The 13,846-nt window shown below is 37.5% G+C and overlaps 1 protein-coding gene across 1 annotated transcript in view; it reads right to left on the bottom strand.

Annotated features, from left to right (window-relative positions):
• Positions 1 to 1,734: 1,734 nt before the first annotated feature.
• Positions 1,735 to 13,846, bottom strand: part of LOC137608832 (leucine-rich repeat transmembrane neuronal protein 4-like) — a 95,603-nt gene continuing 83,491 nt past the window's right edge. Inside the window, exon 9 of the mRNA XM_068335422.1 lies at positions 1,735 to 1,873. Coding sequence (XP_068191523.1) covers positions 1,808 to 1,873 — 66 coding nt within the window. The 3' untranslated portion in view covers positions 1,735 to 1,807. The remainder of the gene's footprint in view (positions 1,874 to 13,846) is intronic.

Below are 13,846 nucleotides of genomic sequence, written 5' to 3'. Positions count from 1 at the left end.
AGAATTGTCGAACTGAGATCAATACTGGGCTCTCTACATTAATGAGGTTAATGTAGACGAAGAGACATCCTCAGTAGGGGTCTGTGGAGAATAGGAAGGATTTCAAAATGTGTGAAATGAAACACGGAACAAGGTACATCTCATTAAATTTCAGTGAACAGTGAGGAGAGACACAGTAAGAACAAGTCTTACTCACAAATAGTGCTTGAGTACAAAAATGTTTGATGAATATTTTAATTCGACTGATTCATATTTGTCACCGATAAAGTCATGATTTTCATTATAAAACATACTGTTGAAAGTGAACGAAGAATACAGCTGCTTACTAAATATCAACAAATTCAAGTGGGGGAAAGCAAATTTACAATAGAAAAATGATGTTTTTCAGGATAAGAAACAGGCTGAAACAAATTCACAGCTCGATGGCATTTAAATATAATTCAAAACGAATGGAACACAAGCACACGTGAAACAGCACACAGCAACATCTGCAGTTTGTTCAAGAGAGAGAAATGCGACGACTATTTCAACAAAAGTGAAGCATGTATTCAACACAAGTCAGTAAGTGTAAGCAGTGTTCAAAGTTGTCTTTCAGGAGAGATCTAACTAATGGAGACAATTGTCGTAAAATTGTTTGCTCACAAAGACAAACACATTACACACATGAAAAATAGAAAGCCAATCCTGTAGCAGAGTACTGCTTGGATGTTGCAGATCTCCTTTGATATATTTTTTTATTTCAAAAAAGCTAATCCTGGATCATTATAACCAATAGTTAGGAGAGCCTAAAAGCCAAAAATGCTCTAAGTGGCCCTTTGGTATTTGTTGTCGAAATGGCAGAAACATGTATTCATAAAGTACAACATTAACATTATCACTGCAGAAAAGTTTTACCCTTGAGAGGAGCTTTTTTAATTTTTTTCCCCCCACATTTCTTGTCCTCTAAATCAAACTTTAGAGTAGAAGTTTGATTGTACCTTGAAAAAAGTAAAAAAAACAACAACAAAAAGGAAAAGAAAACATCTAGACAGTCATTGACTGGAGAGGAGTTTTTACTTTCCTCTCGTTACTTTTTGCAGAATTTTAAAAAAATCCCCCAAGCTGCTGACTTGAAATCCACCGGACTCCTCTTAACGGCACTGACGCTCAGCAATTCCTTTTTATAATTTTCTGCTCCAGTGAGGCACATTTATACCATTTTAGTTTTTAAAAAAGTGTTGAAAGATGATAACGTGATGCTTCATATGGATTTAAAAATATGGAAACCTACTTTACATTATACACAGCTGTGTTAGCAGGGTATTCAGAGCCGCTTGGTCAGTGCATCTTCATCAATGATTCATTGCTCAGTTTGTATTTTAAAGCCTTTTCAATTTGTACAGTCTTCCACTTTTATTTAAAAGAATATCACAATGTCCTCATGGAGACAATAAGATGGTATTGTCCATACAATAAGCTAGAAATAACCATCCATAACTCATGTCTTCTCATGATTCTCTGCTATTCACCGCAGGCCTGCAGTCCTACAACCATCTGTGTATGCGTTTGTGTTGATGGCAAGAAATGGAATTGCAGCAAAGCTGAAGATCAAATATGATGGGCCCACGAGAAAAAAAGAGACAAAAAATTTTTAAGAAAAAAATGGCAATGTTTCATCTTTCTCCTTTCGGTGGTGGTACTTTTCAAATATATCCATGAAGCTGAATAATGGTGGTAGTAGAATCCTGTTGGGTTGTCTGCTGATGTCTCTTTCTCATGTCCCTGTTTCACCATAGTTTCCTCCACCATCCAAGTTCCTGTTCTACAGTTAATGGATCGTAGGCAAATCTCCCAGCCAGTTACCAGGTAGGGGACGTGGACACGTGTACTCATTCTGCAAAGACATAAAAAAAATAAAGAAGAGACAAAACATTAAAAACATTGAACAGCTGGTCTGTGCCAGTTACAGAGGTGGTGGTTACAACGTGGAGTTAATTACAGTGGCTGGCGATTTGATAACATCACAATAGGGCTGTGCCAGTGCCAGCAAAACTAATTATGGTGAGCAGTTAAGCAAATGATGAAATCCCTTGTGTCGAATGGCTTAGAAGACTAGAATTACCTTCCCCAGAGGATCACAGAGATTAGATGGTACCCAGTGCAGCCAACAATTACACCAGACCATTTTGAAAATCTACATAGCACATGAAATAATTTAGTAAAATATTTAATTGATTGGCTATGCTTGTTTGAAATATTTAATCACTTTTGGCTTTCTGTAAAATTTTTGTTTTTTAGAACAAGGAAACAGTTCACACACTATTTGCTCATTTAGTCTACGTAGTAGTTTGCTGGTTTAGTTTTTTTTTTTTTTTGCTTTGTTTTTTAGGATTTAACTTTAATGTAAAAAGCATTTTCTTCATCCAGTTCTATTCTCATCACCAATATTACATGTGGTTGTGAAGTCCACAAAATACATCTGAAGTTTAAGTATAGGTGCCTGGTCTCTCCTGCTTTTACCATGTACTGTATGTGTGGTATAACACACACACTTAAAGTGGTCACACGCCTTCCAGGAAGCAGGTGTGGCTTGGCTTGGCTGACCATATACGCAAAGTTTTAATTTACAATCAGTTTATTGAATGCAATGTATGTATATTTAATGTGTTGCACCTCTATATTCAGTTTTTGCCTGTTTTATTCAATTAACACATTTCTATCACAAGAAACAGTCACCTTAGAAAGTTTCACTTATATGAAAGCCTTTTCCATATTTTTTCTACTTAATTTAACCATTACAAAAACCAATTCAAAGCTCAGCTATTGCCTTGAGGATTCAATTGTTGGGAGTTTTTTTTTTAAGGCTAAGCTACTTTTGAAGCTTTGGAAACTGTCCAATATGATCCTATTTCAATTTATTGCTGCTACATTCTGAAATTGTTGTCAAATTGGGGCGGATCTCTGTGACACAAAACTCAAGACATTCCAGGCACTGAGTTGACATTTAACTTAAACATCATCAAACAAGCTGATTAGTCCTCACAAACATCTTTATTTTTCTTTTCAAGTGAATGTAAGAGGAGTGAAGGCAGCTGCATCATACAGCAGATGATTTCAACAGAACGCAAAAACAGCAAGAAGCAAAAGCTCAGGATGGGCTCTGAACACATCATGCACATTATCATGAACACACACACATACTTATTACAGCAATGGATCATCATCATGTCCAGGCATTGATAGCCTTATTCATTAATTTATTCATTTTCTATCACTTCATCCACTGTGGCGGTTGGTCTGGAGCTGGAGCCTATCCCAGCTGACTGAGGGCGTGAGGCGGAGGACACTAAGACAATATGTTTGTTCTTTATGTTTGTTTTTTATCTACTCCACAACTCTACAATTGAACATTCTTCACAATCTTAAGTAAAACCTGGTGAACCCACCGGTCTTGATGGTGACTAAACTGAAGCTGCCAAAAGTTTAGACAAAGACTCTGGATAAGGTTGCGTGATTTTCTACAGTTGCACAATGTAAACATGAAAGCAGCACGTACATGCTGTACAGTGTGTATACCAGGATGTATGGATAAATGGACGGATGGATGAATGGACAAAAAACAACTGCCAACATACAGTAGTTGACCTCGATGAGTTAGGCCTACCAGCTTTCCATTAATATAATGCATTTAACCTTTTTCTTGTTTTTCTTAAGTGTTGAACCCTTAAAACACTGTAATAAATGCAATTGGAATACAGTACTGGCATCTTAGTTGAAAACATGTTCTTCATACCCTGCACTTGCCTGAGTGACTGCAGAAGTGCATTGCTTTTAGTACAGTAGTAAGTGTGGTTTGTTATTTTCACCATTGCAATAGTGATCTTTTCACCATCTTAACTTGTTGCCTCTTCTTTAAGATCCCTTGTTGTAGCAGTGTGTCATTAAATGGTTTCAACATTTCCAGATTTCCACAGCATAGAGACATATTTTTCTGATCTGTCACATGTGCTTCACCTCGGGACTGTAAGTAAAGAAACTAAAATTCTCTCTTTGGCACTGTTATAAAGGATTTTTGAATAAAGAAATATTTTAAAAGACTATTCCTTCTCTACACAATTAGTTTGAAAAAAAAAAGTGAAAACTTTAGGGATAGTCAGGCCAAGGTTTTAGCAAACACAGATCTAGGGTCTTTGTGAGGTGGAAATTTAGCTCTTGGCTACTGATACTCTTCGGTGTCTCAGAGGTCTTAGGTTACTCGGCCACAAAGAATCTCCTCTGACTTAGGCAGCAGAAACATCAGGGCTTATGTAATGTCCAGAGACATGCCAACAGCTGGAAAGATGCATCCTGAATGTCTGATTTTAAAATCTTAGAAAAAAAAAAGTTTGTTTTCTTCTCATCCTTGATTTTCCCTTGAGGACAAATGCTCACTGTTATTTTCCAGCACGTATTCCACCTGCAACCAGCTATCTTGCAGAACGTTGTAGAACGTTGCCGTATAGTAAAATGTCCATCTGATCAATTTAAATGTACAGTGAATATTAAAATTGAGGAATTACAAAGATATCACAAATGGAAAGATATGAAAAGCAACACTAATGAGTTATAGTTATGTAACAAACTATATTAAACACTGACAATACAAGAAGTCTGCAGCTTTGTATTGCATGGACTCTACTGAAACTTTGAATAACGACAGCAGTTCTGGGTTCAAGGCATAATCAGTGTTCTTAACATCTTTGAAGACTGTGCTTTCATCAACCTCATGTGTCATTGTCTAATGTTCTGTTCTGTCCTTGCTGAAGAAGTTTCTTAAAGTAGATGGCTCTAAATAATGTCACATTTTTTTGAAATCACAATGGTATTGTGGTAGACTATAGAAAAATGATTAGGGGACTCAGATTCATCCTCTACTGTTGTGCCCCTGAACTGGCAGTATCTTGGTTTCAGGGACATTAATTTGAATAAACTTGAGTGAGTATCTATCAGACAAGCTCTCTGGTTGTAATGGGTTTAAATAAATTTACAAAAAAATTCTAATCGTCTATCAGAGCTCAATGCATTAAGTCAGTGTTCCCAAATGACAGTTCTTTTTGTTACCTCACCAGTCTAACTCGGCACATACCGTATGAAACTCCACTATGCAACTTTAGCATATGCATCTTTATTGGCTAAAGCCACAAGCATAGTGTCATTTGAAAAAGCATAACTGGCTAGAAAATACAGATCTAGAGACATATGATATGTAAGACCTGTCATGTATTCATTCTGTGGCAAAGACTAGATTACTTTGATTACTGTATTAGACTCAAGAACATTTTTTCAGCACATTGAAAATTGTGGATGTTTGAACTGCTACAGATAGCCAATTAGTGTGTTCACAACGGTGGCCTCTCTAAATATATCCAAAGCAAAAGCCATGCTACATTAGATCTCAGCAGCCCCCTCATAGGGGCGGATTTGAGGATGTGAATAGGGATGAGACATGTAAACACACATGTACGATTCATATATAAGACTAACTTCATACAAGCCATCCTTGGGGCAACTGGCTTATGACCTGCAGTGATGATGTCTTAAAACCAGACACAGTAAGGGAAGAAGTAGAGTTTCAATGGCTACGAGGATTAAATGAGTCTATAGAAGAAGCCTGTAGTGTTCATATAAACAGTTAAAGACCATCTTATTGGGGGGAAAGAAAGCACATACACACACTTGTCAAGCTCAGTCAGAATTCGTATTCATTCTTCAGAATTTGCTTCATTCGTATTTATTTCAGTTATAAATACTGATATCGGGCTGTGCAAATATTGGCTGCGGAAAGCAGCAGCATTCAATTTTTCAAGAGGTTATGTAAGTTAGCCCTCCTCACCTGCTGAGGTCAGAACATTTATATACAGGCTTGTAGGATGAAAAAATAAGGATACATATTGTACTACCTCTATTATAAATGTCTTTTTTTTATTTAAATGTTTCAAGAACATGCTGTTTGAGATTTACTACATTTTACACTTTGATTTGAAAAGCTATTCAATTTTGTAAAGGACAGAACAGCTGATGACAGATAACAGCTGGTTTCTGTGGCAATGGACAACTTTTTCTTTTTCTGTTGCTCATCTGAACATTTACTTTAATATCTTGTCCATTCACAGTCACCCACTCCAGCAGAATCTCTGTCAATCTCTATTTCCTGGAATATTTATCAGCATTTACATTGCAAAATAATGTTTTTAAATGCCATTGATTGTTCAGGTTGTCAAACCCTGAATTACGGTTTGTGAAAGATTTCCAAAGCAACACACTTTAGAATACAAATAACTGAGGAAAATGTCCTTCAAGTTATCCATAATTCAGTTTCAGATAATGGACACATTTATCAAGTGTTATTTTTTGTGTGAATCGAAGTACCTTAGTACCAAAGTAAATTGCCCATTCAATTTACTGAAGAAACTTTTGTCCACTTAAAAAACAACAACACATATTCTCTTGAAAATCATTGAAAACTGAAACTAAATCATTAGAGAAATGGTTATAAATGTTTGTTTGTTTGTTTTTTTTAAAGAAAACTGTCAAGGCTATGTTCTGCTTTTTCATGACCATGAACAGGTCCACTGTACAGAGTTCTACATTCATTTACTCCCTGTAAGAGCCTGATGAGATTTTAATGATGCTTTTAATGGGTAGGGTTTAACTGTGATGTAATTAGTTTACTGTCATTCATGACAGTTGAAAGTTACACTGGTGTTCCAGTGAAATCACAAGAGATCACCGGCCAATTGTCTTGTTCCACCTTCCTCCCCATTGTCATTTCATATAAAGTTGCCTGTTCTCTCCAAGACCTAAAACAGAAATGCTGACAACAGACAAACATTCCAGACACTAGGCCTGCGTTCCTAGACACACGGAACATAGTGCACTTCCGGATGCCATCAGCCAATAGAATGCAATATCACGTGATTACCTACTAAAAATCTACGATGTGGTGAGGTTGCACGTGTTGATGCGCGAATGGGCAAAGGATTACTGTATTCATATATGGGCAGCACGGTGGCACAGTGGGAAGAGCTGTTGCAGCACAGCAAGGTGGTTCAAGGTTTGCGCCCCGCTCAGTGCAGAGTTCTCCAGCTTCTTCCCACTTGAAATGCCTTAAATAATAAGACAATGAGCAGTAGAGATAAAGGAAAGATAATACACTTCATCCTGCTACCCTACAAAAGGACATTCATTACAAAGCTTCTAAATTGGTTTCCAAGAGGGTTCATCATTAGATAATGAAATCATCTTAATTGGTCCAGATTTTCAGACTTTTAATTTCAATTATTAATAAATATCAAGATAAATTCTCCCCTGTATGAAGGTCCATATGAAATATTTGGTCTTCGGTTCAACATTTAGAGGCGGTCTTGGTCCATATCAAACTGAACGTTGAGCCACGGTTTGGTTCACATTTTTACACTAATCACAGGATCTTCACCAACATAAAGGAAACAAGGCAGTCAGAGACTGCAACATCCCGTGACACCATCACATTTTTGTGCTTCTGGCTCCCTGAAAATGTTGCTTTTTGTTTTGTGATTATATCTCATCAGGTTTCTGAGATGTGTACCTAAAAAGTTATAAAAGTGAAAATGTGATCTTCACCTAGTTTTTTCAAGGTCAAGGTTGTGATCTAATTTTCATCCCCTTGCCTCCCTGAATATAACACATTTTGTTTTGTCTTACTATCTTATCCTGTACCTGAGATATGTGCAAAAAAAATGTACAAAAGTTGAAATTTGACCTTGATGTAGTTTTCTTAAGGTCAAGGTCATCATCTTGTTTTCATCCCCTTTGCTGCATGAGGAATGTGCTTTTTCTTTCATCTTTCTATCCCCAACGGTTGTGAAGGTAATTTGTGGACGGACTAAGGCACAGATGAACACACAAACACTGACAATTATGTAGAAAGAAGTGGATGTAAGAAGTTAGAAACTGTTGCATCTACTGTGTAAAGATAGAATAATAGCAAAGATATGAGCCAGTTCATTCAGTCTCCTTCCAAATGGAAAAACCTATTAACTGAACTGACAAAATGACTTCAAATGCACATATCGAGCAATGCAACAAACAGAAATGATGATGGCAGGAAGAACACAAAGTAAGAAAAACCAGAGGCTCACTTCAGCAACTGGTGGATTTCATTATTTCAACAAGCCTCTGAGCTGATATGCCACACCTAGCATCAATACAAAGAGTGATAGAGTGGTATTTCTATCCTATTATTGCACAAAGTATGTGTCCTTGTCGAAGTGCATCCCACACATTTCTTTTTAAATTCATAAATATGTTCTTAGATTAAAATTAGTGCTGAGAACATCAATATGGATGCATAAATCTTGACATCAAGTGCAACATTTTGCCTCCGGATATACTGCATGATTTGTTTTGAAATGGCAAACCTTGCAGTGACAGCATACAGAAATTTTTAGGAAAGCATTGAGGAAAAACAGATGGAACGCAAGCTGCATGGATATAATACTACAAATATGCTCATTTAACACATCACTGAATGTGTAAGGAACAGATGCTGAACAACAATCGCTACAAATGGTGGCATACTCATTCATACCCTTTTTCTTTGTTTGTAACCACTTCGAGGGGACACCTTTATAAGCTAATTGAAAGTGTAAGACCACACACAATAGCACAAACCACCACATGTTATTTTAAATAATATTTTCTTTTTGTATGTGTGACTCAAACTAGTGTTTGTGAAATAGAGCATCTGAGACAAATGAAAGAAGCTTAAGTGTGTGTCATTACATTTTTCCCTCTGTTTCATCTCTTTCTCTAAAAACACAAAATGCTTTTGACCACCAGACCGAGTGTAGAGAAAGCAAGTTGCTTCAAAGAGCATGATTCCACGTTAACCATAAAGTGACATTGTGTATGTACGCATTAAAGAAGAGATGCAAAACTGTGGTCTAAAGGTAGAACTCAAGAGTTCTCTCAGAAAACTGTGATCAGCTGTGTAACAAAGCAAGACCCATGCTCTTGAGATGGATCATATATCTTAGCTTTGATGCAGCTCTTTGTTATAAACATGAAAATAAAAGTTCCACTGATAGAATGATACACATAGCCTTAATGAACATTTAAAAATTACATTAGCTTGCTTGTTTTGCATATCTGAATCAAAACAGGGAAAACTTTTTAAAAAAAAAATCTAATTAAAGAACACTCCTGACTTCCTTTCTCCATACCACCAAGATCAAACATTCTTGTAAAGAGCGATCTCCATCAAACTTCATTATCTCTTCATTATCTGTGATGCTACATACACCTAGCCTTAGCCTTTGGTCTTCATTGCTTTTGCTTTTAACTACATGTCATCTTCAAACTTATAGGACATACAAACAAGTAAAAATCAGCAATGACACATAAAAATGTACAAAATTGAGTGTAGAATTATTATTACCTAGCGTATAGTAATAAATCTATAATATATAAATAATCTTTAATAATGTTATAACACATATACACATTCTCATTCCTCCCTTTACATTTCTGAAATTATCCAGCTCTACCAATGAAAATTTTACTGATGAGACCATTAAGAGTCAGGATCACTAAATCTATATCAAACTAACATGTTATAAGTTATTGGAAGAGGTATAACCTTTGCTTTGGTTGCACACAGATGTGTTGTTGGTTATGAAAACAACCTAATGCACCTAAGGAAATACATGGATCTTAGAGATGCCATAAAAAGCATCCTAAAAGGATGCATTATTGTTCAGGACAGTGTGCTATAGAGAGCGGTGGACCATTTAATCTACTTTCTCCATGCTTCAGAGCTAACACAACATCAAGTGCAGGGACAGCACTTGCGTGATTAACACCAGATCTGTCCAGCTTTTACAACCATACAGACAGCTGCAAATCCAACACACAACCAGAAAGGTTGTCTTTCCCAAGGCCATTAGGAATGTCAAGTGTGACCTCATATCTTCCGCCCTATTTCTAACACTGTCTTCATTTTGCAACTCTATAGAAAATAAATGCATTGGTAAAATAATTAGATTCGGTTGTCTGATTTGCACTGAAAATTGTACCTCAAAAGGTGCTGAATATATAATAAAATAATGTAAAACCTCAATTCTGGTGAAGTAGCAATGTCCAGTGTTTTTCACTAAGGCATACAATGGCTTAATAAAAGCATATACCACATACTACTAGAAAAGTTGCAGAAAAAACTCTGACAGCTTGACACACGTCATCATTTTGCCCTTCCTACTGTGCACAGAACAATAACACTGTGTCAACGTTGGAATCCAAAATCACTCTCTTTCCCTCATGTCTTCAGGGTCTCATTTGGAAACTGCAGAGACACCAGAGTTCAGCTGTTTGTCATGTTGGCTCCTTGCAGATCCTCTAATCTCAGCTGAGGACATACTCTCAGCTTCTCTCTGCAACCAGTGCCCAACTCCTACGGCTAGGTTTTTTACGCTGACATTCTGATGTCAAGGCAAATTTGGCTTAATTTGGGAGGGGGCTGCGAGGTGTGTCAGCAAGAGGTACAAGGTATCCATACTGTATTCTTAATCAGCTTCAAAAGTGCAAAAACGCTGAAATACATATTAATCATTTACTGTGATTTTTAATAGGGTAGAGAGTAGAGTAGAGTCGAACTTTATTGATCCCTTAAGGGGGTTCCGTCAGGGAAATTAACTTCTCTGTCGCACACAGCAGTGAGCACACAAAAGCGCACAGAAAAAGCACACAGAAAGTAGTAACAACACCTAGAAAGAATAGAAATGACCCACTGAGAATATACAAAAAAGGCATAAATAAGCATAGGAAAAAGTGTTTCCAGTGTTCATGGTTATGTGTAGCATCCCTCAGCTCTTGTGTGAACTCTCTTCTTCTTCATCTCCCCAGAGAGGAGTTGAGCAATTTAACGGCTTGGGGGATGAAGGAGTTCTTAAGTCTGTTGGTCCTGCAAGTTGGGAGGCACAGCCTCTGGCTGGTCAGGCTTCTCTGGTTGTTTGCAATGGGTTGGAGGGGTTGACTGACATCGTCCATGATGTCCAGCAGTTTGTCCAAAGTCCTCTCTGCCACCCTTGTCAGAGGGTCCAGCTTCATCCCGACCACCGAGCTGGCCCGCCTGATCAGCTTCTCCAGTCTGGAGAGATCCGCCTTAGTCACGCTCCCTCCCCAACACACCACAGCGTACGACAGGATGATGGCCACCACAGACTGGTAGAACATCCACAGGAGCTTTCTGTAGATGTTGAATGCCCTCAGCCTCCTCAGAAAGTGCATCCTGCTCTGTACTTTTTTGTACAGCTGCCTCATGTTGCTCGACCAGTCCAGCTTGTTATTCAGCCACAGCCAAAGATATTTATAGGTCTACACAATCTCCACCTCCTCCGTTTGTATCAGAACCGGTCTACATTGGGGTCTGTCCCTCCTGAAGTCAATGACCAGCTCTTTAGTTTTGGAGGTGTTGAGCAGCAGGCTGTTGCTGTGACACCAGTCAACAAAGTCTCTCACCAAGTATCAATACCCTTCCTCCTTATTGTCTCTGATGCATCCCATGATAGCTGTCATCTGCAAACTTGTAGCAGAAGTCCGTCGTGTACAGAGTGAAGATGATCGGGGACAAGACAGTCCCCTGTGGAGCACCGATGCAGCTGACCACAGTGTCGGATGTTCCTTTAGCCTGACGAACTATGATCTGTCGGTGAGGAAGTTGTGTATCAAAGCAACCAGATTTGTAGTAGTTTGTCCTGTAGGAAACAGGGCTGGATGGTGTTGAAGGCACTTGAAAAATCCAGAAAAGGATCCACAAGGTGCCACTTTCCTTGTCCAGATGCAAGTGGGCTCGGTGTAGCATGTAAAGTATAGCGCCCTCCACACAGGCAAACATATAGGAAAGTCGAGCACTGAGGAAAAATGTATAATAATGTTTTTATTTATTATATTTAATGACAATGATGTTAGTTTTGTGTAGTTTTTGTGTTGTTTCTCCCAAAACAGCAAACATCTTTATGTGGAAAGTACATGTCTACTTATTGACTTATTGAAAGTCACTTCAGGTCTCTCATCATGCAACACAATACAATGCATTTGAATTTAATTAAGCATAATAGAAATGTTATAAGCAGTTTTATTATTCCATTATTTCTACTCAACAACATTTTGGCCTTTGGCTGCTGGAGAGGGTTTTTTTGGCATCAATAACAGAGATGTATATACACAAATTAAAATGGACTCATATTATTGTTATGTATCACATTCTAATGTTATATTTTGCTTGGACAGATATTGCTACAGTCTAATTTTATGAGTTAAAAGAGAAATCAGTCAGGCCAAATTAAGCCTTTCAGATAAGTCACTGTTTTATCACAGTGTTCTCAAGCAGCTGTACTTTATGTACAGTATATGCAGCACCTTAAGTAATTGATTTCGACAATGCTGAGCTGTTTCTGAGTGGGAATATAGTTTATTGCTCTATAATGGTCGTGCTACACCCTGTATAGAGATAAAGAAAACCTGATATTCAATGATACTAAAATCAGTCACGTATCAAATAATGTTTGATATAAAGATAGCTAGTATGTTGCTCTCTGTACCATGATCTTAAATGAGACACAGCGCAGTGCATTCCAAGTGGGAAGACAAGATTTTCTGATTCACTTTAGCATATTGAGAAATCTGATGGAGTCAGCCCCATTACATAAACTGAACTCATTAATCACTACCGATTCTGGAGGCTTGTCTTTGAATATATATCAAACCAGCTACGGTCATGAAATTGTCACAGTGTAAATAAGAGTAATCAGTTTAGCACTCTACCCACCTTGCTTGTAAAGAATTAGCCTAATTTAGCTAATTCTTTTTAAGCAGTCAACATAATTTTTTTTCTGCATAGAGATGATGATTGAAGTAACTTTGAAAGTGACAATGGTTATACATATTTTTGTGGTGAACAAACATTTTTTGTTTCAAGAGTTATTTTTGCAGTATTTTATAAATAAACCCAGATTATCACTTTTATTTAAAGGTCCAATCTTATAATGCTGATATGTAGTAATGTCTATTTATAATTATTATATATGGCCCCAAAGTCCCAAAAATATGTTTTTGACGTTTCTTACCCAAAATATCACTTTGATTGTTGGTTTTATTGTGCATGTGTGTGTGTGTGTGTGTGTGTATGTGTGTGCGCGCGCGTGTTTGTGTGTGTGTGTGTGTGTACTGTTACAAAATCAAATTATGTTGTCATACGTGGCCTCAAATTTGAACTGTGTTTCACAGGAACAAGGACATTTTTTGTAAACTCTGACAGTGTACTTTACATCTTAATAATAAGAAACCTTTTAATGTGTCTTGCACAATGATCCAAGGTAAATTAATTACACATAATTGGACCAAAAGCACATTTGAAGCAGATAAATAAAAGATGCATTTCAATGTTTGAATCCAGCTAAAAACATATTTCTGCAAACTGCGGGTGGCAGTAGCTCAGTCCACAGCCCAGTCTCAGGCTGGGACTGGGTGTCGCCAATTTGAGTCCTGAGTGGGCCAAAAACATCAGAGTGTGAGTTTTGCTTTTAATCTTTTTGGCCTATTTTTTCCTGGTAATAAGGACATTCATTCATTTTTATCTTCTTGAAGACGAGATGTCTTCAGCCACTTCTCTGGAATACAGGTAACAGGTTATGCTAAAGCCTACTGTGGCTGGCTACAGGAGAGAGGCAGGAGACTACCTGGATGAGTCAGACATAGACAAACAAACATTGCATTCACATGCATGCCTATGTACAATTTAGCATGTGCAATTCACCTAAACTGCATGTTTTTGGAGGTGGAGAGAACCCAC

This window comes from Antennarius striatus, chromosome 15 (assembly GCF_040054535.1).
Source record: "Antennarius striatus isolate MH-2024 chromosome 15, ASM4005453v1, whole genome shotgun sequence".
Taxonomy (NCBI): Eukaryota; Metazoa; Chordata; class Actinopteri; order Lophiiformes; family Antennariidae; genus Antennarius; species Antennarius striatus.
The sequence above is the reverse complement of the archived record's forward strand: the minus strand, read 5'-3'. Positions and strand labels throughout refer to the sequence as shown.